Source organism: Ictidomys tridecemlineatus, chromosome 7, assembly GCF_052094955.1.
Source record: "Ictidomys tridecemlineatus isolate mIctTri1 chromosome 7, mIctTri1.hap1, whole genome shotgun sequence".
Classification (NCBI taxonomy): domain Eukaryota; kingdom Metazoa; phylum Chordata; class Mammalia; order Rodentia; family Sciuridae; genus Ictidomys; species Ictidomys tridecemlineatus.
The window spans coordinates 111,004,880-111,031,940 of record NC_135483.1 but is presented as its reverse complement, the minus strand read 5'-3'; the positions used below and the strand labels follow the sequence as shown (position 1 = coordinate 111,031,940).

General features: G+C 32.2%; 1 protein-coding gene across 2 annotated transcripts in view; it reads right to left on the bottom strand.

Moving 5' to 3' along the window:
• The window catches only part of Spopl (speckle type BTB/POZ protein like), a 57,323-nt gene that overhangs the window by 8,019 nt on the left and 22,243 nt on the right, over nucleotides 1–27,061 (bottom strand). The window contains exons 2-10 of one of the 2 annotated variants that reach the window (XM_013366147.4): nucleotides 11,763–11,900; nucleotides 11,462–11,583; nucleotides 11,039–11,190; nucleotides 9,492–9,619; nucleotides 3,768–3,945; nucleotides 3,629–3,684; nucleotides 2,129–2,251; nucleotides 149–291; nucleotides 6–59 (exon numbers count right to left, since the gene is read on the bottom strand). In XM_013366147.4, coding sequence (XP_013221601.1) covers nucleotides 6–59; nucleotides 149–291; nucleotides 2,129–2,251; nucleotides 3,629–3,684; nucleotides 3,768–3,945; nucleotides 9,492–9,619; nucleotides 11,039–11,190; nucleotides 11,462–11,583; nucleotides 11,763–11,840 — 1,034 coding nt within the window. In that variant the 5' untranslated portion in view covers nucleotides 11,841–11,900. The remainder of the gene's footprint in view (nucleotides 1–5; nucleotides 60–148; nucleotides 292–2,128; nucleotides 2,252–3,628; nucleotides 3,685–3,767; nucleotides 3,946–9,491; nucleotides 9,620–11,038; nucleotides 11,191–11,461; nucleotides 11,584–11,762; nucleotides 11,901–27,061) is intronic. The other variant, XM_078017327.1, reaches the window with a different exon arrangement.

Genomic DNA, 27,061 nt, shown 5'->3' with positions numbered 1-27,061 from the left:
CTTACTTGCTGTTCCAGTTTTTCCCATCTTTACACCCAAGTTGTCGAAGTACACTGCACCTGCATTGAAGATTTAAACACACTTAAAAAAAAGTCCAGTGATAAAATGTTGAAGGTGTCATGCCCAATGAAATACAAGCATACCTCACCTATTAATAAAGTCTATGGCTTGTGCTTTCAACTGTTCTGCACTGTGCAAATCTGCAAGGACAAGGGTATCAGCAACATTTTCTACTGAGAGGTTACTACACAAAGCTTCTTCACACATGACCTTCAGTCGTTCCAGTGCATACTATTCAAAAGAAAAATAATCATTAAACATTTACTTCAGCTACTAGGTTTTCAAATACATGATATTTGTAACTTAGAAAATAAAGCAGATTATTATTTGAATTAAAGTTATTTGAAAAGTCATTAAGTCATTGTTTTCATTAAAATGAAGAAAATATGAACAAATGCATCCATTTAGGAGAAAGACCAGTTTGCTTTAGGCAATTTCAATCTACCTAAATGCAAAATACAGTGTTTTCAAGTAGGAGTTATGCTACAAGCTGCGTTATTATTCAATATTCCTAATGAGTATATTTTACTTCTCTAGTATTTCATACCTAGAATGTGCCATTCAGTACATTGCATTGTGCCACTACTCAAGCTTACATAATGAATTCATTAAATGTCAAAGAAATCATATTCGCTACCACTAAAAATTCTTTAAAAAATTATTAGTGGACATGTAATATAACATTTACTGCAGCTTTATACTCAGGCATAAAACCATCAACCATTCCTGACAGAGAATATGCCTATCATCCCCCAACGTTTCCCACTACCTCTTTGTAGTCCTTCCCTCTCACTGTATCGCAGGCAATACCTCTTGATATGCTTTCTATCACTATTTCTATTAGACTGCATATTCTGAAGTTTTCAATAAATGAAATCAGACAGTAAGAGCCAGAGTGGTCTGGCTCTTACCACATGGCGCAACTATTTTCAGATTCATGCATGTCAATGGCTATAAATCAGTAGTTCATTCACTTTTATTGCTAAATAGTATTCTATTGAATATTTTACCAGAATTTATATATTCAACTGTTGATGAACATTTGGGTTGTTTCCAGTCTTAGCTATTTCAAACACAGCTGGTATGCATGTGAATATAAGTCTTACATGGACTTATGTTTTCATTTTTCTAGAGTAAAACCCTGAGAGGACTTACTGGATCATAGGTAGGTTTATATTTAACTTTTGAAGAAAGTGCCAATTTTCCAAAGTGGTTGTATCATTTGATACTTTGATGAGCAGTATTTGAGAATCCTAATTCTTCCATATCCTTGATAATACTTGGTATTTTTAGCCATTACAACACATATGTCAAGGTACACCATGACTTTATATTTTCCTAATGGCATTGGACACATATAATATACTTCATTATTTTATTTCAATATGTGTCTGTTCAAACATTTTGTCCACTTATAGAAATAATGTTTTCTTTATAATTGAATTTGAAGAGTTCTTTACATAGTATGAATACAAAAGTCAGATATATATTGAATGTGATTTTCAGATTGAGAAGCTTGGCTTTAAGATCTTCTGATGTATTTGCAGTTCCCTTACCTTCAAGTAATCATCTTTACAACAGAAAATCATCATATTGTAAACTTTATTTTTCCTCCTCCTATGCTGTCATAATAAAAAACAACTCTACAAATATGGAGAATTAAATTGACAATATTCTCTCTGTTTTGTAAAAAACAAAGGTCATATTCAAAATCTTAAGACTACCTAAAAACTGCAATAAAATCTATAAAGTATTGTGTGTTCTTCTAAAGGGAGTAAATATACACTCAAAGGAGTTGTGTTTAAAGTTTAATCTTCCCTGAAAAACAAAAACAAATAAAAAAAACCCTGGTTCTTCCTGAATCAAGGTATTATTATCTTATTGATTTTCCAAACAATCTAATTTCCATATTATCCCACTGTATGCTATTTCATAAAACTCTCAAGAGCCATCTTGAGTATAAATTAACTCAATATTTCAAGATGTTTGGAATTTTCATTTGATGATAGCTTTCTATATACATCAAGCTTGAGGATATTTTTCAGCTCCTTAAAGCCTAATTACTTACTTTGTCTGCAGCTGCCAACAAGTTGTCAGCCATTTTATCAAGATTTGGTGCTTTCCCTGTGTAAACGAATCTCATCATTTCTTTAAAAACCTCAGGGTCTAAATCATTTATTTCCACTCGATTCTAATATTGAAAACAACACAAAAAAAAGTTAAAGAATACATAAATATAAATGAATCTCTGACAGTAATTTTAAAACTTCAAATCTGTATAAAAGTACTTTATCACTTAAATATACATATACAGATATTTCTAAAACTAAGTAAATCTTCAGTAAGGTAATCAGCCAAACTAATCAGGCAAGTTTAAGAGAAAAGAATATACTGTGTGAGAAGTGGGTGGGAACCATGACCAGTTGGAAAGCCCATACCCTGATAGACCAAGTCATGCACTGCCATGAGCGTATGGCAGCAGTAAGCTTATATTATACCAGTTTCTCAATAATTAAAAACAAACAAATAAAATCTTAAGCCAAACAAAATACATCTGTGTACAATTTCTGCCCTTTAGTAACTTTTTCCCTGTTGAATTTCTGGGTCCTAATACAATGCCTAAGATCATATAACCAACATTAAGCAAAAGCAGGGACAGCAGGTTTTTGATATAATAAGAGAGCACACTACCTCATAACTTTCCCTTTTGCAAAAATGACATATAATATTATCTACTGGCATTTCCTTGCTTACTTGAGACACATCCGAAGAGGACTAGTTGCTTTTTCATTTATTAATCTTCATATTTCATTTGTCTCCTGACATCAATAAAGTTAAACATCTAACACTAAACAATACCAAACTTTCCTGACCCTTGCTGCCAACAATACTTGACACCACTGTTATTTCCTCACTTAGAAGTGATCAGAATGTTGATCACAGCATCTCCCTAGGTTAACCATGAGAGGAAAGAAAGCCATTATTTCACTGCAGCTTCCAGTTCTGCATAAAGAACAAAGGTGGGCCATATGTCTAGTGGAAGTCCTATGTCCTTTTTGTTAAATCAAATAAATATTCTAGTGCTGAACAGAATGCAGATATTTTTGTTGCTAGAAAACAAATTGCAAAATTAACCTGAAAAGTCTAGAAAGGGGTCATATCCATCTTAACCAGAGACCTTTCTATTTTGGACCAGAAAACGAATATTTTTTTCCTCCCTCATCCCTTGTTGTGCTGGAAAGCAAACCCTGGGCCTTGTGCATGCTTAGTAAGGGTTCTACCACGGAGCTATGTCCCCAGTTACTGAAAAGTTCTTCATGATAACGATTACCCACATGGGCATCATGATAGCGATTTCCTGGAATACACTGAACAATTCACATTAAGCTACATCTTTTGTTCTATTACAGCAGATATCTCCTCTCCAATCTATTTGTTTCTAAAAATTTCCCTACTTACCATAGTATAGCAATGAGGATATGCACAGTGCACTGTTAATTTTAAAAATATACATTCCCTTATTTTACATGAGTATAAATTAAATATTAAGCCTTTAAGTCATGTTTACCTTTTTGCTTTCTTCCATTTCATGTTCAAACATTGCATTAAAAACTGGGGATCGAGCTGTAAAAAGATTAAACATCATTATTCAGTGCACAAATTTATTTAAAAAATATACTAACAAAATTTCCAAAAGTAGAAAGTACCTGCAAGCACAGATTTATGAGCTTTAAATTCTTGTCCTCTCACAAAAAAACTGCAATCTGTAAATCTTGTGTTTTCCCAGAGATTACCTAAATCTTCTGCTAATCGACATTCAGGCACCTTCAAAGTATTTGTATTCGTATGTCCTGATATGTTTACTGAATCTTGGACCACACTAACCTAATTAAAAAAGAGACAGCAAGAAAAACACTTTAAGAAATTAGTGTGAATAATGAGTTACTCTGTCTATGCTTAAAATATTTATCTTAAAAATCATTTGGATAATCCAGTGTACTTCTGATCAAAACACTAATACTGTGGAACTGAATTTAAGAATATAAAGGAGAGAGATAATACTAGATATATTAGAAACAAACTAGAGCTTTGTCAATAGTGACATTTTATGCAAATGAATAGTTTATCAATTAATTGGAAAGCTTATTATAATTACAAAAACTATTTCTCAACATAATAGCTACAGTATGATGTCCAATTCAAAGGAGACGATATTTTGGGGAGGTGGAAGAAGATATTACTTTTTCACATATTTTATACATACAATGGATGTATTATATGTATAAAATATATAATGTTTTACAGTAAAATATATGTAAAACTAAAATATATGTAAAAAATATAATGACTTTTACAGTAAAAGTTACAAACTTATAGTTTATTATATACAAACTGGGAAGTTTTTAACGTGTGGTTCCTATAAGTTTCAAGTATAGAACTGATTTAAATAACTCCAAAAAACAATTGTAACTATTCAAGTCCATGGAAGTCTTCTACGGAAAATCAACAGCAAGAGCAATACAAACATAATTTAGTTCAATTTGCAGACTGTTAAATATATTTACCTATGAAATAACCAGTAAATAAAAGTTGGTATGATTACAACATTGCTTTTATGTAAATTTCACCATAATATATGCCAAATTACCTCCATTAAAGATGACTACATTTGGACCAAAATCCTAAAACACTATTAACTCAGACTTCCACACCACATTTTTTCTTTTCTTTCTCTCTTCCTGGGAGTTAGATCCAGGGGTGCTTTACCACTGAGTTACATCCCCAGCTCTTTTTATTTTTTATTTTGAAACAGGGTTTCACTAAGTTGTTGAGACTGGCTTTGAGCTTGTGCTCCTCCCACTTCAGCCTCCCAAGTCTGGGTATTAATACTTGTGGGCCACCACACCAAACTGTTTTACAACACTCTTAAGAAAAGGTATTTTATTATGTTACACTGGAAATTTCAACTTACATTAATAAAGTAAAGAAAATACTAGTTCAACTAATAAAGCAAATGTTTCAAAGTAAATGAACCATTATTTTAAATTAAATAAAAGGTCCTATATTAGTTATCTATTGTTTTAAGATGCTATATTTTAGGGTCATTTGTTATATAGTGATAGCTGTACTCATTTTTTATAAGTTATAATTAAGGACACATATACATAGTACAACCTATGCAGAAAATATAAATTAGAAGTGGATAAATTGGATCAGACTACTAACAACATATTAGCATACAAATCATAACAAAAGTCCAGTGTAAAAAGTCTGAAGTCATGATCCACTCAGATGTGGAAACACATATCTTGCATGAATTAATGAACAATTCTAAAAAAAAAAATTAGAAGACTCTTATTTCCCAGAAAATACTTTTACTAACACTTTTTCTCATGACATATTCATCTTTTGGAACCTTATCTATCATAGGAAATCAGCTAATCCGTTCACCTTATTTTACAGAGATTTCTAAGTCAGATCAAGACAAACTAATGAAGTAGCCTAAATCACATTGCTAGTTTATATTAGAAAAAAACTAGACCTAAACCTCCAGATTCCTTTTTTATAGCTCTTATGCTAAACAATACTTTTACATATTATTTAAAATTAGTGGTAATGCTTTATAACATAAGTATGATCAAAAGCAATTATTACAACAATCTTATAGATGTTTTTCTAAATATGGGGGTCAAGATATTGTATATGGAAATAAATCCACTAATAGAAGTTCTTCTATCTCATAGCTTTTAATCATTAACATTCTCTACAATTTTAGTAATTATAATACAGGAAACTAATACTTCACTAATCCTTATCTGATTGCTCTGTTCCACTACATATTATAAGCTAATGATATACAAAACCAGAAATGTTGGTGTCAACATTCAAGGTTTAGTGATCAGTGTTTTAGTATACAGACAGTATTTATTTGTTCTTATCAAGCATTGTTCTTAAAGTTTATAGGCAGAAAGAACTGGATCTATTCAATTACTTGTATAAAGTATGCAGCAGAATCATAAAATGTGATGATATATTTAACTTAGCCAAGTTTCTTAAATGCTATTTATTGCCTATTAATTCAAAATAACATATTTAGCATAAAAATTTGGCAAAACGAGGTAATAGAAAAAAGGATGAAAAAATATGGATATTATAAGGCATACATATTAATATTATATTTATATTCTGTATAAAACAACCTATTTCAGAAAGATTTGTATTATTGATATACCTATCTACTTAACTACTACAACAGCAATCACGTATTTGAACTAAGACACAAAGTTAAGATTTCATACTCCTTAGAGTATGAAATAGTATAAATAGTCCCATGAATACTCCTTAGAGTATTCATGGGACTATTTATAGAGCAGAAATTAATGACCTAATTAAAAATTGATATGTATAGATTTCTGATCACTGTTTTCCTGACATCTAAAATTTAAAAAATGATAAAAATTTAGTTTTCTCTATTACAGATTCAAAACAGGTTATGAACACTCTAAACAATACTTTTACATATTATTTAAAATTAGTGGTAATGCTTTATAACATAAGTATGATCAAAAGCAATTATTACAATAATCTTATAGATGTTTTTCTAAATATGGGGGTCAAGATATTGACCTAGATATGGAACCTAGATTAAAAATTCAGGAAGAAGGCTGAGACTCTTTTCTGATTTAATTCATTTGATAGTCATTTTTCAAACATGCATCTGGCTCAACCCTGAAATATAATTTAGACTGAATGTGGACATTTGAGGTATCTAATCTCCTGTGTGATTCTCCTGAAACTCTGATTGTTCTCCAGTATGTAAAGTGAATACCAGTATCAGTTTTTGAAAAATCTGAATTCTTCAAACTAATCCTAAAATAGGATTTTCCAAAGCTGCACAATACTACAATATTGCACTCTAATCAACTACCTACACCCCACTCCACAATGGTTCTAAAGCAAGAAACCTTTAACAGTCCAACTTTATATTGTTTTCTAGAACATTGGGTCTCAAGAGTTTTTAACCTTCAGGAAACAGAAATAGTGTAGTCAACTTTTCATTTTACCAATAAAATAAAATAAATACCCAATTCCCACCCATAACCACAAGTATTTTTAAATAGAAAGGCACTTTATATCCTAGGGAAAAAATAAGATTAAAAAAAAAAAAAACCCTGATGTGTTCTTAAAAATAAATCAGTTTGTGCTAGGGATGTGGCTCAGTGGTAGAGTATTTGCCTAGCATGTGCAAAAAAGTATTTACTTAGCATGTACAACGACCTGGGTTTGATCCTCAGTACCACAAAAACAAAAAGTCAGCCAATCAACCAACAACAAACAAACAAAAAATTAATTTAACTTTATGGAAAGCTCCTTGCATATCTATTTTATCCATATATTTTTCTGTATATTATGAAATTGCATGGGTCCACAGATTATAAGAGTAGTTAAAATCTTTTAGGTTTCAAAGATTAATCCAACCAGTTCTCTATTTTCCCTTTTTATTCATCAATTCCTGCATTCTGCATCACTTCTGGATAGAGGATACAGAAATATCCACCTACCTCTGGCCAGTAGAGCCACTATATGGACCTTGCAAGATTAAGCTATGTCTTGCACGTAAGGGTTAGCCCCACCTGCCTTACCTGTCTACAGCACCACTTGCAGGGGAGGGAGAGGAGGCAGTTCTTTAGGTGGGGCAGTGCAATGCTTCCTCCTCTTCTGCAAGCAGTGCTGGAGATGCTGTAGAAGGAAGGGCATCCATGAGAGGGGTAGAAGAAATGATAGAGGGCATGAAGAATGTTATTTTAAAGCACTTTTTTGCCCACCTATGCCAATTATGATGCCCAGAGTATAAATATCTAAATTAGTTTTTTTTTTTAAAGTGCATATTTCAGAATGTAGAATGGGATCCGATCAATGCCAACTTAAAAAATGCTTGTAACAGTGAGTTCTACTTTTAGGGGGTTACTAGCATGTATTATTAAAAATCTGGATACCAAGAATATTTCAAAAAATATATCAAAAAGTCATAAACTTAATTTCAGCCTTAATTCTGAATTTCTTGGTTGTCTAGGTTCCAGTATAATACAATTAGGAAAAATCTGCAAATAATATTTCAATTCTCAAAAAAGGATTATTTTCTAAAAAGAGTCATTCACAGAAGACATAGAGTATTTGCTTAGCATGTACCAAACTTTTAGTTTAAATTGAATTAAATAACCTAAGGACCCTTAAATTTTAAGATGACATTTTAAAAAAATTAACATTCAAATTTAAGAAAATGCTAAAATTCTGGAAGGTTCTACATTAAGGGTGTTAAAATTTTTAAATTCTGTAAACCATATTTATTTAGAATGCTACTTAGAATACCTGCCTATTGGTAGCAAATGTTTTAGTTTATTTTTCCCCTCAAATAATTTAATAATAAACCTTGCTCAAGAGACTGTGGTATGTGCTATATCAACTACAAGATTCATTTGTAACTAATTATATAGTTCATTTACCTTATCCAAGTGAAAATAAGTCAAACTATATCATGTCTAAAGCCAGATTTCAACTGTGACACATATTTGATTATGATACAACTTGACACACACTTAATTATAATCTTACCAAGAAATTTTGCACATTCACTATAAAGAGGTAAAAACTAACATATCAATTAAGAAAGTTATTGTCATTCTAAGACACTCAGCTGTCCACATTAATTTATTAACACATTTAATGATAATCCCAGCACCTTGGGAGGATGAGGCAAGAAGATTGCAAGTTCAAGTCTTTGCAACTTAAAGAGACCCTGTCCAAAATAAAAAATAAAAAGGGCTGGGGATGTAGCTCAGGGGTAGAGAACCCATGGATCAATCCCTACTTTACATATATATGTACTTTACATATATAGGTATTTTATGTCAGATAACTTGATTACATCATTTTCAACTGGCTTTCTTATACAAATTATCAATTGCTTTAAATATTTCAATAAACTATACTGGTAACAATATCACCCATGAATTCACTCTGAAGATGAACTTCAGAAATTCATATAGACAAAACTACTTAATGATAATAATGAGGGAAGCAAACTCTAACCTCACATTAAGACAAATCATAAGTATAAATTACTGACAGCAAAACCTTGAAAACTTTCAAACTATGATAAATATGCATGTCCTTTCTTCAAAACAAAGAAAAATTTAATATACATATACATATGCAATTCGCAGCTAGTGATATGAAAGAATTTTTTCAGACTGGGGCACCCAAAGTGATTTCTAAGATAATTTAATTCCCATTTTCTGATCAAGCATTTACAAATGAAACCTTATATCAATTACTTAATTTTTAAGTACCTAATATATATATCTAGTTTATATATTTACCACATCACCAAATATAACCATGGAGTTTCTTGTAATATAAAATATACCCACCTCACAAAATAATGTAAGTTTGTCATCTGGTAAAAGACCATTAGCTTCATCAAGCAAAAAATCCCTTCTAATGAATTTTTTAAATCCCCAGTCCTTCCCTTGCACAAATCGATATGCTCTTTGGCTTTCTGGTGGAAAACAGAAATTTAAATAAAATAAGTATCCAAGAGACATTTTTTTAATGATAGCAAAGGTAAATGAAATATACAAACATAGCACTTGGCTAATACATGCATCATAAAATTCTAGATATGTGTTCATACATTAAGTATTGAGTCTGAGAAAACAGATCACATTGCTACTCAAATTTTGGTCATGATCAGTGAGCTCAATTTCAGACTCTGAATCTCTTAAGAAGAAAAGCAAATAGAATCCCATGGAGATCTTTTTAACAATCTTGAGCCTAAATTAAAATAGAACCAAATATGTTGGAAAAGCATACTATTCATTATCTAATATCAGAACTTTATTAGAAACATATTTCTTGTTTCTGCTTCTCCCCTTAAAAACGTATACTCTACATCACTCAAAATCTTTTAAGCTTTCCTGGCATATCCATCCCATTGATTTAAGCTTTACTAAACTACAGAAAAAAACCATAAACTGGTGAAAAAAGATAAAAGTAGTATTTACTAAGTCTTTAGACATAACTATCTCATCCCATAAAAAAACTTTTGAAGTTCAAAAGATGATTTTAGTATAATTTTATGAATAAATATCCAAAATAAATGTTTCAAGTGCCTACAGTACTGTACAAGTATGTACTATGAAAAAACAAGATCCTTTATAGAAAGTATTCATCATCTTGTATGGAGAAAAAAAAAAATCAAGGCAGAAAACCAGTAATCTAATAACCAAAATACTCCACTATCTTAAATGCAGACATTTGTGAAAATATATGTTCCTTCAATAATAAAAGATACTATTTAAAAGGTGTACATTTTTTTGAGTGAGTTACAAGTAACTCACTATGATTCACTTCAGAAAATATTTAAAATTTTAATGTATCAATTCATGAGATATTTTCCTATTACACATACTACATTTTCTATAATATTCTATTATTATTTTATTATGAAGCTCCAGGTGACAATATATGGATGCTGGACTGAATTTAATAGTTCCTGATTCTAAGAACTGATTTTCTTTTGGTCAGTATTGAGTTCACTGCTCAAAAAAATTCTAGTGACAAAATACTGGGGCATTCCATCTCTTCTGCATTGTTCGCCAGATTTTATTACCTGGCAAAAAAAGAAATGGGAGAAGTAGTTCTTGAACACTTTATTATACCTGCCAGGTACTGAACAAGGCACTTTTTCCTAACAGCCAACTATATTTTCAAATGACAAGTTAATGTAATTTCAAGACATGAAGAAGTAAAAATATTAACTGTCCTTTTAGGTCTTATGAAGTATAAGACTTAGCAAAACAACTACGGCTTTGTGCTAAAACTTAAAAATGAACATTAAATGTTTTGGGCTAGGTAGATTTTAGTCGGGGGAGGGGGCCCTACACAGACTTCTTCACTGGATTTGCAAATCACTTACCCATTGCTTTTGTTTCTTCCCTTTTAGCGTTCAGAAGAGAAAATTTGAATTTTGCTCGAACTTCACTTTTGGGGCAGCTGACTAAAAGCAAATATAAGGACAAGTAGTCTTTACTTTCATCATCTAATCCCTTTGGGTTTACCCTCAGGCACCTAAAATAAAACAATAGGCTCACTTGGAGGAATATTATACTTGAAGCATGCAAAAGAGAGGCAATACTGAAGTAATCTGTTAACATTACAAATAACACTCCTGTAAATATTCAGTTATTTACATTTCTCCATACCATTAGGAACTTATTACCAATTTAATATAACATCATACTAACAGCCACCCCCTTAAAAGCAACAATAACAAGAAACTATAATGAGCTGATAATCATATCAAAAACAAAAAACAATCCAAACTAAACAAAAATCTTACCATTTCATTTTGTCACTTGGGCCAGATGAAAATGTTGAACTTTTTAACACTTCACCCATTTCCTCTCGACAAAAACTGAAGTTATTAATGGTCCACATGTAGGAAAACTTTACTACTTTAACCTAGAGATTCAGAAAGTCACTTTTTATAATGATTCTATGCTTTTAACTCGTCATATGTTAAATATAATATGATTCACTCTTCCTTCCCTTCTAATAACTATGCCAGAGTGTTTTATAATAATGTTCTTAAGATACTGTAACACTTATAAAAGACATAAATTTTTTTTAAGAGCATATACCTGTGTGTAACACCAGCTTTCTGCTATAGGACCAGTGGACATATCTCCAGGCAGAGGTGGGCTGGGTTCCCGAGACATTATCACCTTATTATAGTCTTTTATGATTTATGCAGTAACCCACACAGCTGAGTACTCTACCTACAAAGAAAATAAAGTCTTAAAAGTTTGACAGAATCAAGAAGAAAGATACATAAGTAATAATTCAAAATTAGATTTGGAGGACTAAGGATTTCAAATAATTTTAATAATTTTTAAGAACTGAAATCATAAGGCCTTGTAACATATGACACTTGAAATCTACAAACCTTTTATAGATAAGACATTATTTTTTCAAGAAAGTTTTCCAAATATATGTGCATTTATATAAATATATGTCCATTTTAATTTTATATATATATATATATAAAATTCACAAAACAAGGCCCACATAGCTTAAGAGTTAAGATCACATCATGAAACTTTAATGATATTGATATCTGATTCACCTTTTCCTTGAGCTATTTATGAAAACCAAAGGAGTTACAACCAAAGGAGTTATCATTATAAACCAAAGGAGTTATCATTATAAATAGTTACTCATTTGTCAAATGAAAACCAAAGGAGTTATCATTATAAAACCAAAGGAGTTATCATTATAAATAGTTACTCATTTGTCAGATTCCAGTTTTCATGAAGATTTCTACAAAAGTCTACATCTATCTCTAACAAACAGGCTCATTGATAAGACTGTCTCTATCAGAGTGCTTCTCACTGAGATGTACTATATCATAAAGTTTTCTTATAACCTGGTCAGAATATTACTGAAAAGATGAAGTTTTGCAACTTGAAAAGTCTACTAAAGAGCTACATAAATACCATACTTTATAGAAGTCATAGTGTTTCAAGATTACGTTCCTACCAAAGGATTTAAGACTGAAGAACCAGCTTTTAACTTAATAAGTGAAGAAAATAACATGCCTCCAATGAGGGGAAAATATTAGGAAAAGAAAAAAAGGACATCAACCAAAATGCAGAGAAAGTTTTGCTTTCTCTTTATTCTACTGAAAAATATAAGATTAAAAAACCAAGACTGAAAAAAGCTGTCTGAAAGACACTGAGAAATAAAAGAGCTAAAGAAAATATAAAAACATGTAAAACTATAAACAAAGAAGCATATTAAAATCTGTATGTGAAGAAATTCAACACTGGAGAAAAACATCACATCAGTATAAAACCCAGAGAAAATGATAAAACAATAAAAAATATTGAAGACAGAACAAAATCAGAATTACTCAGCAAGTAATTATTCTATCAAAAGCAAATGAAAAAGCAGTAATAAATCCAATATTAAAGAAGCATACTCTTAAACTGAATAAAGAACTTGGTTGGTATAACTGAACTTTTCAATAATCAAATAAAATCAGAAACCACCACTGAAATACATTTTTATGAAATTCAAATGAAAAAAATTACAAATATGTATTCTTTAAAAAGAAAATCAAGATGGCCTCATATTTCTACTATCTGCTAAAAGCCTTAAGAAAAATAAAGTAGATTATGCTAAGTGAAGCTAGCCAATCCCTAAAAAACAAAATGCCAAATGTCTTCTTTGATATAATGAGAGCAACTAAAAACAGAGCAGGAGGAAAAGATTAACATTAAACAGAGTCATGAGGTGGGAGGGAAAGGGAGAGAAAAGGAAATTGCATGGAAATGGAAGGAGACCCTCATTTTTATACAAAATTACATATAAGAGGTTGTGAGGGGAATGGGTAAATATAAGGAGAGAAATGAATTACAGTAGATGGGGTAGAGAGAGAAGATGGGAGGGGAGGAAAGGGGAGGGGAGGGGGGATAGTAGAGGATACGAAGGGCAGCAGAATACAACAGTTACTATTATGGCATTATGTAAAAATGTGGATGTGTAACCGATGTGATTCTGCAATCTTTATAATGTTTTGAATAACCAATTAAAAAAAAGAAAAAAAAAGAAAAAGAAAATAATCACTATAGAATTCTAAGTGGGGAAAAGGCTATAGCACAAGAGTTTTACAATAAATCATGTTTTTGCTCATGTATTTAAAGGTAAAATTTCATTTCCAGATGTGTAAAATATGTATGCTTCCCTCATAACTGTTGAGTGGAGGAGATAAGTTCACTCTGAGTTACTTTTTAGCCAAAAACACATAAATCAAGAGGAAAAACAAAAACCTCTATATAATGGTTCTGAATTTTATAGCACTTCAAGTATGTGCAAAAAAAATTCACGTCTTAAAACTGAATTTGCAGGTCAAAACAACTCTTACAAGAGTGTGACAAAATAAGTCAACTGGATAAAATACTAAGTAAAAGTATGAAACCTGGGCAGAGGGGGGGAGGGTACTGGGGATTGAACTTAGGGATATGCAACCACTGAGACACATTCCCAGCCCTATTTTGTATTATTTAGTGACAGAATCTCACTGAGTTGCTTAGCTCCCTCACTTTAGCTGAGGCTGGCTTTGAACTTATGATCCTCTTGCCTCAGCCTCCCAAGCTGATGGGAATATAGGCATTTGCCACTGCGCCTGCCTGGCTGAAATAAGTTATTTTTAAGGCACAAAATCAGTGGGCCCAGGACTTAGTTTTGAAATACATAAGTGAGGAAAACATATTCATCTGATTCTTATAAACAAGAAAACAGCTGATTCAAAACCTGATTTAAAATTTTTTCAAAGGAAAAAAATTTGCTTAAGTCATTATAAAATATTCATCTATTGGTATTTTTAAAAGTAGCTTTATAATACATTCTAATATATATATTACAATATATTCTTCAAGTTCAAGAAACATTTTGGTGAAAAAAAGTATAATAACTAAATAAATATTAAGCTAGATAAGAAACTAGTAAATTAAAAGAGGATGGTGCAATTGCTATGAAATGGCTAAAAATTTTTCAATTAAATAGCACAGAGGCTACTTCAGATAGGGTAACAAGGTTTCCTTGAAGAACCAAAAATAAGAAAAGGTAGAAATGCCAAGAGATATCTGTAACTGAGAAAAAAGAACAGCAAGTACAAATGTCCTGGGGCAGGAAAGGATTTGAGAATACTTCAAGAAAAAGGAGTCCAATGTCGTTGATTTCACAGAAAAATTTCACTCAGGGGAAAAACAGTGCAATTTAGCCAGGCATGGCAGTGCACACCTGTCATCCCACAGATCAGGAGGCTGAGGTAAAAGGATTAAAAGTTCATGGCCAGTCTCAGCCTCTTACAGAGGCCCTAAGTAACTCAGGGAGACCCTGCCCCCAAAAGGGATAGGGATGTAGCTCAATGTTTAAGCACCCTTAAGTTCAATCCCTAGTATCAAAAGAAAAACAGGAAAAAACCCTGTAATTTATATAGTATTAATTCAGAACAAAGGATTCATGAAAATAAAGGATAGGGAGGAATAAAAGCAGGAAAACTAATTAGGAAGTTAAGAGTAGTATTCTGAGGAGATAATGAATGATATACCAGAAAAGATAGGGAAAGGTTCCCCTCAATTGAAGCAAATATTTTAGATTAACAGAATTTTTAATGAATAAAATTAAAAGAAGGGGGAAATCAAAGATAGATCCTAGTTTGAGACCTAAGGAACTGGGAGGATGACAATGCCATATACTAAAATGGAGAATGTTAAGTATAAGAATACTAGGGACTGACTGGGGGACTGGTTTCAATAGAGTGTTAGGTACAACATCAAAGAAAACTTCAAGTGGAACAATTTTTAAATTACTTCTTTATAATTAGATTGTTTGTCCCTTCCCTTTTTAATAATGGCTTCTATACTAATGCACTCACCCAAATGTATTTACAACTCAAATACTAAAGAGTTCCTATCATGTGATATGCTCGAAGCACAATACAATGAACAGGGGGATCATAGGATAATCAGCAAGCAGACAGCAAAAAAAACAAACAAAACAAAAACAGACAGGGTGATGACATCGGGGATATTCTTAGAAACACTCACATGTTTACTGCAGCACTATTCTAAAGAGGCAAGACAGAATCAACTACAAAAAGCAAACTGAATAAAAAGATTGCAAAGATAGGGTATGAAGAATGATGGTGAACAAACTACATTTTGGCCACTGTATTATAAAGTATTAGGAACTTACTTTATTCTTTGGTAATTTTATGGGATGGCTGGTGATAATCTCAATTATAAGGAAATAGATTTAGACAGTTCCAAAAGCTTATTTTAAGCAGTAAGATAATTAAAAAGTGGTTCAATACAATTTATCTGGCAATGCTTTTTCCACAGAATCATGCTGCTCTTCAGATATTATAGGGCTTAAACAGGTCTTACCTATCTGTCCAAGCCTGAATTTTATAAATGAGGATCAAGAAAACAGAAATGGACTTAACAGAAACTGAACGGTTTAGATAAATAATAGTATAAAGAATAAAGAAATGATCTCCCAATGTCTGTTTCAGTGATCATTTCTGATATTTTTCCCCTATCAATCAATCTACACATCAACAAAAAAGGGTTGCTTCAATATTCTATTGTATATAGATGCTCCTTGACTTACAATAGGATTACATCCTGATAAATCCATCAAATATTGAAAATATTATAGACTTTTTGAAAATGCGTGTGATACTACTGAAAATAATATCTAAGCTACTGAACATGAGAGCTTAATTACACAGTATACTCTAGAGTAACAGTTATTTACCTGCATGGCTGAATGGAAACAGTGGCTTGCTGCCACAGCCCAACATCATGAGGGTTTCTTATTGTGTTTCGCTATCCCAGGAAAAGATCAAAATTCAAAATGGTTACTACTAAATGTACACAGCATGATTAGTATTGAATGTATATCACTTTCACAATATTATAAAGTTGAAAAATCATAACTTAAAGCATCCTAAGTCAGGGACTACCTATACATGTTTTAGGAATTTTAGGTGTGATATTGCCTGCTTTTATTAAAGAAAATCAAGAATATACAAGATTTTCTATCTTATATGTTAGAATTAATATTCTGCAAATATATGTCATACACATACAAGCTACCTAATCTTATTAGAAAAAATTCAAATAATTCGAAAATAGAAACATGTCATACATGCACACACCATCAAATTTCCTCTCCTTCCCAGAAGATTTCACTGATTACTATATCAATAAATGAATTCATATTCTTTCTACATACGGTTGAGTCCCTAACTTTCTAGGTAGAAGTTCACAGAGATGTAATAAATATGCACACAGATGTGATAAAAAATGGTGGAGAATTCCAAAACTCTATCCCTCTGCAAAAATCAATGAGTAAGCAGGCAAAAAAAAAAAAAAAAAAAAAACAAAAAAAACGTCAGAATCAACTTTTTTTGGAACTCTGAAATCTAATAAAAAACTTACGGCCACTGGTATATTCTTAATGAAGAAAGAAGCTACTGAATTTCAGTGAGAAAGCATTATGGCATTTTAACACACCTGCTTACTATAGCCTCTCCCCAATTCAGTGTTCAGCCACAAAATCATTTCAACAATTTTGGTAGAAGGTGTTGGTACCAGAGAGAACAATATGGACCCTATTCTAAAAGAATTCTGGTTGTGTGCTTGGACAGTCTGGAAACTCTCTTGAAGGACTAGTTTGGGCTCTGACATCTATTTTATTTTATATCTGTAGTGCTGGGAATTGAACCCAGAGTCTTTTACATGCTCAGCAAACACTGTGCCACTGAGGCCTGACTTTGGGATCTGACATTTATCAAAAGGATTTAGAATAAACTACATTACGTACAGCCTGCTAGAGCAATAGGAGCTGCCACAAGCAACAGCCAAACAGAAGAGCCTGGGAAGACACTACCCAATAGAAATAAGAGAAAAAGAAACCAAAAAAGGTAGAAAAATATTTAAAGAAATAATGTCTGACTCTAGATAGGGAATAGGGGTGGGAGGGAAAGGGAAGGAGAAGGGGAATAGCATGGATGGTAAAAGGAGACCCTCATCATTATACAAAATACATGTATGAAGATGAGAATTTGGGATCAACATACCTTAAATACATTCAGAGATATGATAAATTGTGGTATAAAGGTGTATTAAGAATTGTAATGCAAAAAAATAATAATAATAGAGAGCTCATGTATAATGGCATAATTTGGCATGAACATACTTTATATACAGAGTTATGAAAAATGGTGTTGTGAGTGGATAATTATGATCGTAATGCATTCCACTAATATCATGTATGTAAGAAATTTTTTTAAATTTAAAAGTTAAAATTTAAAAAAAAGAAATAGAGTCTGAAAATCCTCCAAATTTATTTTAAAAACAGCAAACATTTTATACATTTATTAAAAAACAACATATAAGCCCTATCTCTCACCATGCATAAAACTCAGCTCAAAGTGAATCAAGGACCTAGAAATTAAACCAGAGACACTCTGTCTAATTGAAGGAAAAGTAGGCCCAAATCTCCATCATGTTGTATTAGGCCCCAACTTCCCTAATAAGACTCCTATAGCACAAGAATTAACATCAAGAATCAATAAATGGGGTGGATTCAAACTAAAAAGCTTCTTCTCGGCAAAAGAACAATCAATCAGTGAAGTGAACAGAGAGCCTACAATTGGAAACACATGCACATCAGATAGAGCACTAATCTCTAGGATATATAAAGAACTCAAAAATCTTAACACCAAAAAAAAAAAAATAACCCGATCAATAAATGGGCCAATGAACTAAAAAGACATTAATCAGAAGAATATATATAATCAATCAAAAAGATATATGAAAAAATGTTCAACATCTCTATCAATTAGAGAAATGTCAACCAAAACCAATCTAAGATTTCATCTCACTCCAATCAGAATGGCAGCTGTTAAGAATACAAGCAACAATAAGTGCTGATAAGAATGTGGGGGAAAAGGCACACTCATACATTGCTGGTGGGACTGCAAATTGGTGCAGCCAATATGGAAAGCAGTATGGAGATTCCTTGGAAAACTGGGAATGAAACCACCATTTGAGCACTCCTCAGTCTACACCCAAAGGACTTAAAAACATCACACTACAGGGACACAGCCACAATTCACAATAGCTAAACTGTGGAACCAACCTAGATGCCCTTCAGTAGATGAATGGATAAAGAAAATGTGGTATACATACACAATGGAATATTTTTCAGCATTGAAAGAGAATCAAATCATGGCATTTCAGGTAAATGGATGCAGTTGGAGAATATAATGCTAAGTGAAGTTAGCCAATGCCCAAAAACAAGTGCTGAATGTTTTCTCTGATTTAAGGCTGCTAATTCATAATGTGGTGGGGGGTGGAGGCATGGGAGGACTAGATGAACTCTAGATAGGCAAAGGGGAAAAGGGGAGGAAGGAGAAGGGATGGGGTACGGGGGTAAGAAAAGAAAGATGGTGGAATGAGATGGACATCATTACCCTAAGTACATGTATGAAGACATGAATGGTGTGAGTCTACTTTGTATATAACCAGAGATATGAAAATTGTGCTCTATATGTATAATATAAATTGTAATGCATTCTGCTGTCATATAACAAATTAAAATTTTGAAAAATGAAGAAAAAAACAAACAACAACAACAAAACACATACATTTAGGAAGTTAAATGAACTCCAAACAGTATAAATGCAAAGTGATCCAAAACCAGATAGCTAAAGGTAAGGCTGAACAGCTAGAAACACTTGATCTTGAATTTTCAGCCTTCTAAATGGTGAGCTAAATAAGCCTCTTTTCATTATAAAATACCCAGCTTCAGGAGCCAGGCATGATAGTTGTGTGCCTATAGTCTTAGTTACTTGAGAGGCTGAAGCAGGAAGATCAATTGAGTCCACGAGTTTGAGACCAGCCTAGATGACACAAAAGAATTATGTCTCCAAAAAATAAAAGCAAACAAAAAAACTATCTTCAAGCATTTAGTTATTACATTAGTTACAGCAACAAAACAGAAAACTAACTAACATAGGGGAGGGAGTACATTTTCTACTCTGAAGATCATAATAAAGCAGTAGAGACAGACTCCACTAATATACTTTCAATATGATGAGGGAGGGATGAACAGACTGACAATGATTTACTTTCACAACAGGAAGAATGTCCCGAGGAGAGTCACTGAGCTAGATTCCACAAGTTTATAGGATGATTACAAACAAGATAAATTTTAATAGCAAGAGTTCTATGCTGAGACCAATGTGAATTATTGCTTTTATCAGGAATTCTGTGATCTTAGAGACTAAACTTTCCTTTTGTCTACTCATTCTTCCATAGTTGGTGACATGAGATTATAGACACAAAGACATACATACACAAACACACACAAAACACAATGTGAATACAGAGGGTACCGGACATAAAGATAGTCTTCTTTAGGATTTTCAACTTCAGTAAGGTGTGAAAGTGATAAGCATTCAATAGAAACTGTGTTTTGAATTTTGATTTTTTTCTAAGCTAGCAATTATAGTAAAATATTTTTTCTTGAGGCTGTGCAGTAGCAGTGATCCACAGCTCTCAGTCATCCACACAATAGTGAGGGTAAACAACCAATATTCTACAGATATTTTAAATGCATTTTTACTTAAATGCTTATTTATTTTCAAACTTTACAATGGGTTTATCTGGACAGAATCCCATCATAACATGATGGACAGCTGTACTGGAGTTAAGCATAGTAAGCAAAATTTCACTGGTGACATATGAGGATAAATAATTTAGGTACAGACAGTTAAGGGTAGTAATTACCAAGACAAATAATTAAAATAGACAAAAAGATTATCATGGAGTGCTCTGTTTCCAAATATGACAGAATAGCTAAGAAGAACTAAGTTCTACTGAGAAGTTAAAAAAAAAAAGAAAAAAGAAAACTTGGATAAAAATAAATGTATATATGTTGAAAGAAATTTTGAACTGCTCAAGTAATTAGGGTTCCAAGTAAATGGTTCCAAGATTCCAAAAAGGGAACGCTCTGAAGGTGAGCTAACAGATGATAGATACTTTTTTTCTATCAGAAATCATTTGCTGATTCTAGCCATAATACAAGAGTGAGATTTCATGCTTTGCCCAGAATGAGAATCACCACCAGTGCAGGAAATTATCAGCAAATATTCTGCTGGCTTTATGGGGCTGGAGATAAAAACAGGATGCCTGACAGGCTAAGTTCTGGTGAAAAGTACCTTTGAAGATGTCTGACCCTTCTTGAAGCAGGTCTCTCAAGTACAGCAAAGTTTTCAGAAAACTTATATTGCAAAGAAGATAAAGTTCAGGATCTGACATAGAAAGGGACTCAGGTAAGAACATCTTGCTTTTAATAGGAAAGCCTGAGAAGCTAAACTATAGTAGAAGGACAAATCAAACGCACACACAAATTTAAATTAGTCTTGATTCACTTTAGTTCCTAACTGAATAAAAGTTATCAGTTTCCATGTTACATCTAGGATGAATTCTCTGTGAAAAAAAAGGTATCTTTGGAAGCCTTTACAATTTTCCAACTAACTGACATTCAGTCAATAACTACCAAGTTGTCAAAAGACAGCTACATATGAATGAACACTAGGAGGAAAAAAAAAAAAACAGGCAAGTTTTATCGAGAATTAAATTAAAAAATAGAAATTTTTGGACTAAAAAATAATGAAATTAGAAACAATATAATAATAGCAGCCTTAACAGTAAAAGGCAGGGCTAGAAAACTTTAAGAAAAGTAAAGGAAAATACAGAAAAAGAACCTAAGATACAGTGAGAATCAAACATATATGTAAGTGGAGTCATAGAAGGAAAAGAGATACAATATTTGAAAAGCTGAAGGACTCAGTATAAAATTTCAACTTATCAATATCAATATAAAGGGTAACAACTGAAATTAAGAGTGTTGCTGGCATTAAAAAGAAAAAATAGAAATGGAACAATGAAGAAAAAATAGAAGCCCAGTAACAGTCATATACATATATGGTCATATGTTGCTTAACAACTGAGATGTGTTCTTAAAAAAATGTTATTAAAGTTAGGCAATTTTGTCATTGTGCAAATATCACTGAAGGTATTTACACATACCTAGATGGTAAAGCCTACTATATACCTTAGCTAAATGGTACAGCCTATTGCTTTAGGCTATAATCCTATAGAGCATGTTACAGTACTTGAATACTACAGGCAATTATAAGACAAAGGCAAGTCCTTCTCTATCTAAACACACACAAAAAGATATGGTAAAAATTCAGTAAAGAGATAAAACATGGCATACTTTATAGGGCACTTATAATGAACAGAGCTTCTAGAACTGGAGGTTAATCTGAGTGAATCACTGAGGGAAAGTGAAGGCCTGGGATTATTATTACACACTACTGTAGACTATAAATTGGGCTACAATAGATTTATAAACAAATATAATTCTTTGTTCAATAATAAATTCTAGTTTACTATAATCCTAGTTTCACTTAAGATACTTAACATTTTTTGACTTTGATAGTAACAGCTTAAAACAAAAGTGTACTATTAAAGCTGTTCAAAAGTATTTGCTTTTTTTAAATAGTCTTATTCTAAAAGCTTTTTCCATTTAAAATTTTTACCTCATTTTTTGCTTTTAAAACTTATTTTGTTTAAAACTAGGATACAGATACACATATTAGCCTAGACCTACATAGAGTAAGAATCATTTGATGTCTGTGCCTTCCACAACTTGTTCCACTACATTTTCATGGGCAGTAATGCATGGAACTGTTGTCTTCTATTGAAAATGCTTTCTTCTGAATAACTCCTGAAGGACCTGCCTGAGCTTCTTACTGAGGTGGTATCACTATTTTCAGAAATATGTCCATGGAAATATCCTCACAGACAAAACACTGAACTAAAAAAGCCAGACTTTGTAAAAGACATATGCACAAAGTTTTAAAACAGGTAAAATTAATTTATGCTATAAAAAGTTATATATCACAGATATCATATGGCAGAAGTGACAAGACTTTGAAGGATTAAAGGTGGTATCAACATCTGTAGTTCAGAAAACTGAGAATTAACAAAGAGAATTCAATGTAACAGAATAAGAAGTTGGGTGTAGGGCCAACTTTACTGCCTGCCATATTAATCAATGGGAGAGGGAAATTATTAACATATTCTAAGTGGCTATACAGAAATGCACTCACAGAAAAATGATACAATGAGATGAAGATTACTGACAACTTCCTATAAACTCAATCATGCAAAGAGCTCTATTAATCCCAGTTGCTGATTAAAAGTGACAAACCTCGAATAGCTAACTTGTCCAAGTATGTTTGCTACTGATTCCAGCAAGCCACCAACAAACTTCTTCACCTAAATTTTTCATCTTCTATAACAAGGGAATTTTTCTCTACATGTGCATTTTTTAATATTAACAAAGAAGCACATTATGAAAATATATTTTGCAATAACTTGCTGCAAGGCCAACCTTTCTTCTGAAAGTAAACCTATTCTTTAAGTAAAGGGTTAAAAATTGCAGCTAACATTTTCTTGAAGAGAGAAAATTTTAAAATAACAAATTTTTGAAAAAACTTTTATGCTAGATTTCAATTTTTATTTTATCCTCAAAATAACTCTATTAAGAAGATAATCATTACTGCCAGTGTTATAGAAAAGTAAGCTAAGAGTGTTTAAAAAAAAAAAAAAAAACCTAAGTAACAAGTCCAAGGTCATAGATCTAAAATGTGGCAGTGCTTGCCTGGGTTGAGCCCAAGATTGCGCTAACTTCTTGAAAGACATATTCTTTCTCTCATTAATAAAAACAATGCCTGATTTAAAAAACCCAGAACCATGGTGTTCCATGTTCTCTTCTCAATTCCTATGGGACTAAGGTATACAGGCTTCTATCCATTTTCTAATTTCTTGATACCTGGATCAGATACTATATCCACAATGGAACTTAAAAATAGTATATGGTTCAAGTCAGTGAAGTGAACATTTATTTCCTAGTATACTAAAAAAAAATGAAGACATATCACAGCTGTAAAGTGAAAAGAGTGATACTAGTACATTAGAAATTTGAGAAATTCAAGACCAATGAATGGGAAAAAATCAGACAAATAAAAGAAGAAAAATCACACTCCAAGATATTAGATATATCCACAATTATTTCAAGGAAACACAAAGATAAAACAACATTTTACTAAACACAAAGAGCAGAAAAAGGCCAAGTGGCAATCATCAAGATAATTACTTTAGAAACACTATTTAGGCTACCTGAGACAGCTGGCTTTTCCCAAGCTTGCAGGTTTTGGCTTTTACCTCATGCCAAAGTCCAAGAACCGCCCTCTAAAAGTGAAACATTTGTCTGGTATGTTTCTTGTGAGAATGTCAATTCCTCAGAGACAAATAGGATACAAATGGAACTTACTCTGAATAGCATAACAGACATTAGAGATGAGAAGGGGAGAAAAGATAACTAATACAAATTAAATATTAAAGCACTTTTCCATGCAAAATAAAGGCCTCCTTACTTTGGCATGTGTGTCAGGGGTCACTAAACTATCCAATAAATCTAGAGGGAAAGTCATCATTTTGAGATACTTTCTTACTTATACTGAACATACACATAGCCTTATCAGAGGACTGCTGGGCAAACAGATCTGTACCACTGCAGAGAAACAATGCCAGCCAGATAACATTACTTAACAACATAGTCCTTTATCCTAAAATATAAACAGAAAACTAAGGCCAACACACATTTGGGAAAAATTAATGGCATACAAGAGAAGGCCCAAAATGGTAGTAGTGGGGGGAACCCCAAATAATAAAACTTTATAGAAATAGAGACAATTCACAGAACAGAATGATGCACTTACAAATTCTTTCTTATAAAATAGACCTGAATAAAACATAAGAAAAAAAAGTGATTCAGAAACAAGAATTCTTGATTAAAAACAAAAGGCAAGATAAACTGAATGTGCAAGATAAATAATAAAATGGCTATAGCATGAAATTGAAAGAAAAAAGGTAAAGGTTATCTTTGATGAGACAGAATAAAAACTTAAGGAATACAGGAAATATGAGAAATTAGGAACCAGGAAGTCAGATTCTGATAGTCCAATATTCATCTAACAGGTGTTCCTGAAGAGAGTCAAAATATAAACAATAGCAATAAGAGGAAAAATAAGATTATTTCCATGATGTGAAGGAAGACACAAGTTCATAGACAGGCCTTTCCAATTGCCAAGAATGATAACTGAAAAAAGACCTATACTTATACAACTCCTGGTAAAAGGTCAGAATTTTTGAAAAAAGGGAAATTCTAAAATTTATCTTCTTATCTACAAAGGAAAACATCAGACTCAAGTCTGAATGCTGTTAAGACAAGCATAAGTGTTTTTAAGGTCTTCAGGGAAAAAAAATTTAACTTAGAACTCTGTAGTCAAATTTATTCACAAGTGAATGACAAAATAACATTTTCGGGCAATGAATACTTTGTTGTTACCTTATACTGAAAATTACTAAACCAATGAATTCTCTGAACCTTCTCATACAGCACACCCTTGAGTTAAAAAAAAAAAAAAGAATATACTCTCAGTAAATCTATACATTAACATTTATTTATACATTAACACACATATTATGCTAGTAGGCAGATTTGTAAAGCATTCTAAAATAATTAGATAAAACTTAACAGATAATTTCTAGTATCTCCCAAAATTATGTTGGGTAGCTTTTTAATGTGGATGCCTCATTTTGAAGAGCAGGGCTCTAACTAAATGAAAAAGAAAAACTCAGAGGAAGGAAAAGAAACTAAAAAAGAAACAAAGAAATTAAAAGCATCTACTACAATTTGTCACCTAGGAAACTTAACTGGTGAAGGCTTCCCCGACCCACCCCAAATTGGTCAACTGGTGAAGTTTTCATGTACATAGGATTATATTTCCTTCACTGTGGGGTCATTCCACTTTGTTCTACAGTAAGCATTTCTATAATCACATTATATTTCTAGATTCAGTTTTTAGAATTGATTCCAAAGCAAACTAAAAAAGAAATTATAGTACAATATGCAAATACCTTGATGATGTAAAATTAGCAACTAATAACTGGGAGGTTCAGGGGATAAGAACAAGACTATCATTCAGAGATAGGTAACATTTAGAGTTGATTAACATAAAAAAAATCATCAGTAGAAACCAGGAGCAAAACTATGAGCAATAGTTTTGAACAATTTAGAGTGGGGATCACTCTAAATTGAATCTCAGAGTCAGATGGTGATTAACTCTCTTCACTCTTATGTAATGTGAAAAATGATACAACTTTATTTTTTAAAAAGTATTATAAGCAGGGGAAAAAAAGAGTACATCCATTTAGAAAAATGAAACCAGTTTCTAGTTGCCATAATCAGCTCATATTAAACTCTCCTTCCATCTCCTCCCCTTTATTTATTGTCTTACATCTGTAATCCTGTAATCCCAGTGATTTAGGATGCCAAGGCAGGAGTATGGCCAAATTCAAGGCTAGCCTCAGCAATTTATCAAGGCAGTAAACTACTTAGTGAAATTCTGTCTGAAAATGAAAAAAGAAAAAGTCTGGGGATATAGCTTAGTGGTAAACAACCTGGGTTCAATCCCCAGTACCATTAAAAGAAAAAAGAAAGAAATTACTAAGTCCGGTCCAGTTTTATGGTACATTAATAAAGGTTTATAGACTAAGATTTATTTAATACCATCAAATAATATCTTGACTATGCAGTTAACTTCTTTTAAAAAAAATCAATTACAGGTCATTCCAGACTGACTGCATATCCTATAGCATAATAAATTATAGACATACTAGGTATCTGAGAACCATTTTTAAAAGTCATTATTTGCAAATAACTACATTTATATCCTGCCAGTTGCTAGAAGGCTAATTGCTTTATTACTTACGTGTTAACATATGTGCAAGGCACAAATCCCTGACCTCATAATTTGACCTAGTTCTCAGAGGTCTTCTACTTAAAATTTTCTGATAACGTCAAATGTGTTCAAGAGAATAAGCAAAACCATAACTTTTGCTGGTAAAGCTTCAAATCAGTGGGGTGCAGTGGCACACGTCTCTAATCCCATGGGCTCAGGAGGCTGATGCAGGAGGATCATGAGTTCAAAGCCAGTCTCAGAAAAAGTGAGACATTAAGCAACTCAGACCCTGTCTCTAAAATACAAAAATAGGGCTGGGGGTATGGCACAGTGGTTGAGTGTCCCTGAGTGCAATCCCCAGCACCCCCCAAAAGCTTCAAATTGCTAAAACCAAATATTGTCACCCATATATACATATCTGTACATATGTATATGTAAATAAGAAGCACAAGTATGATGGAACAGAATAATTCAGATACT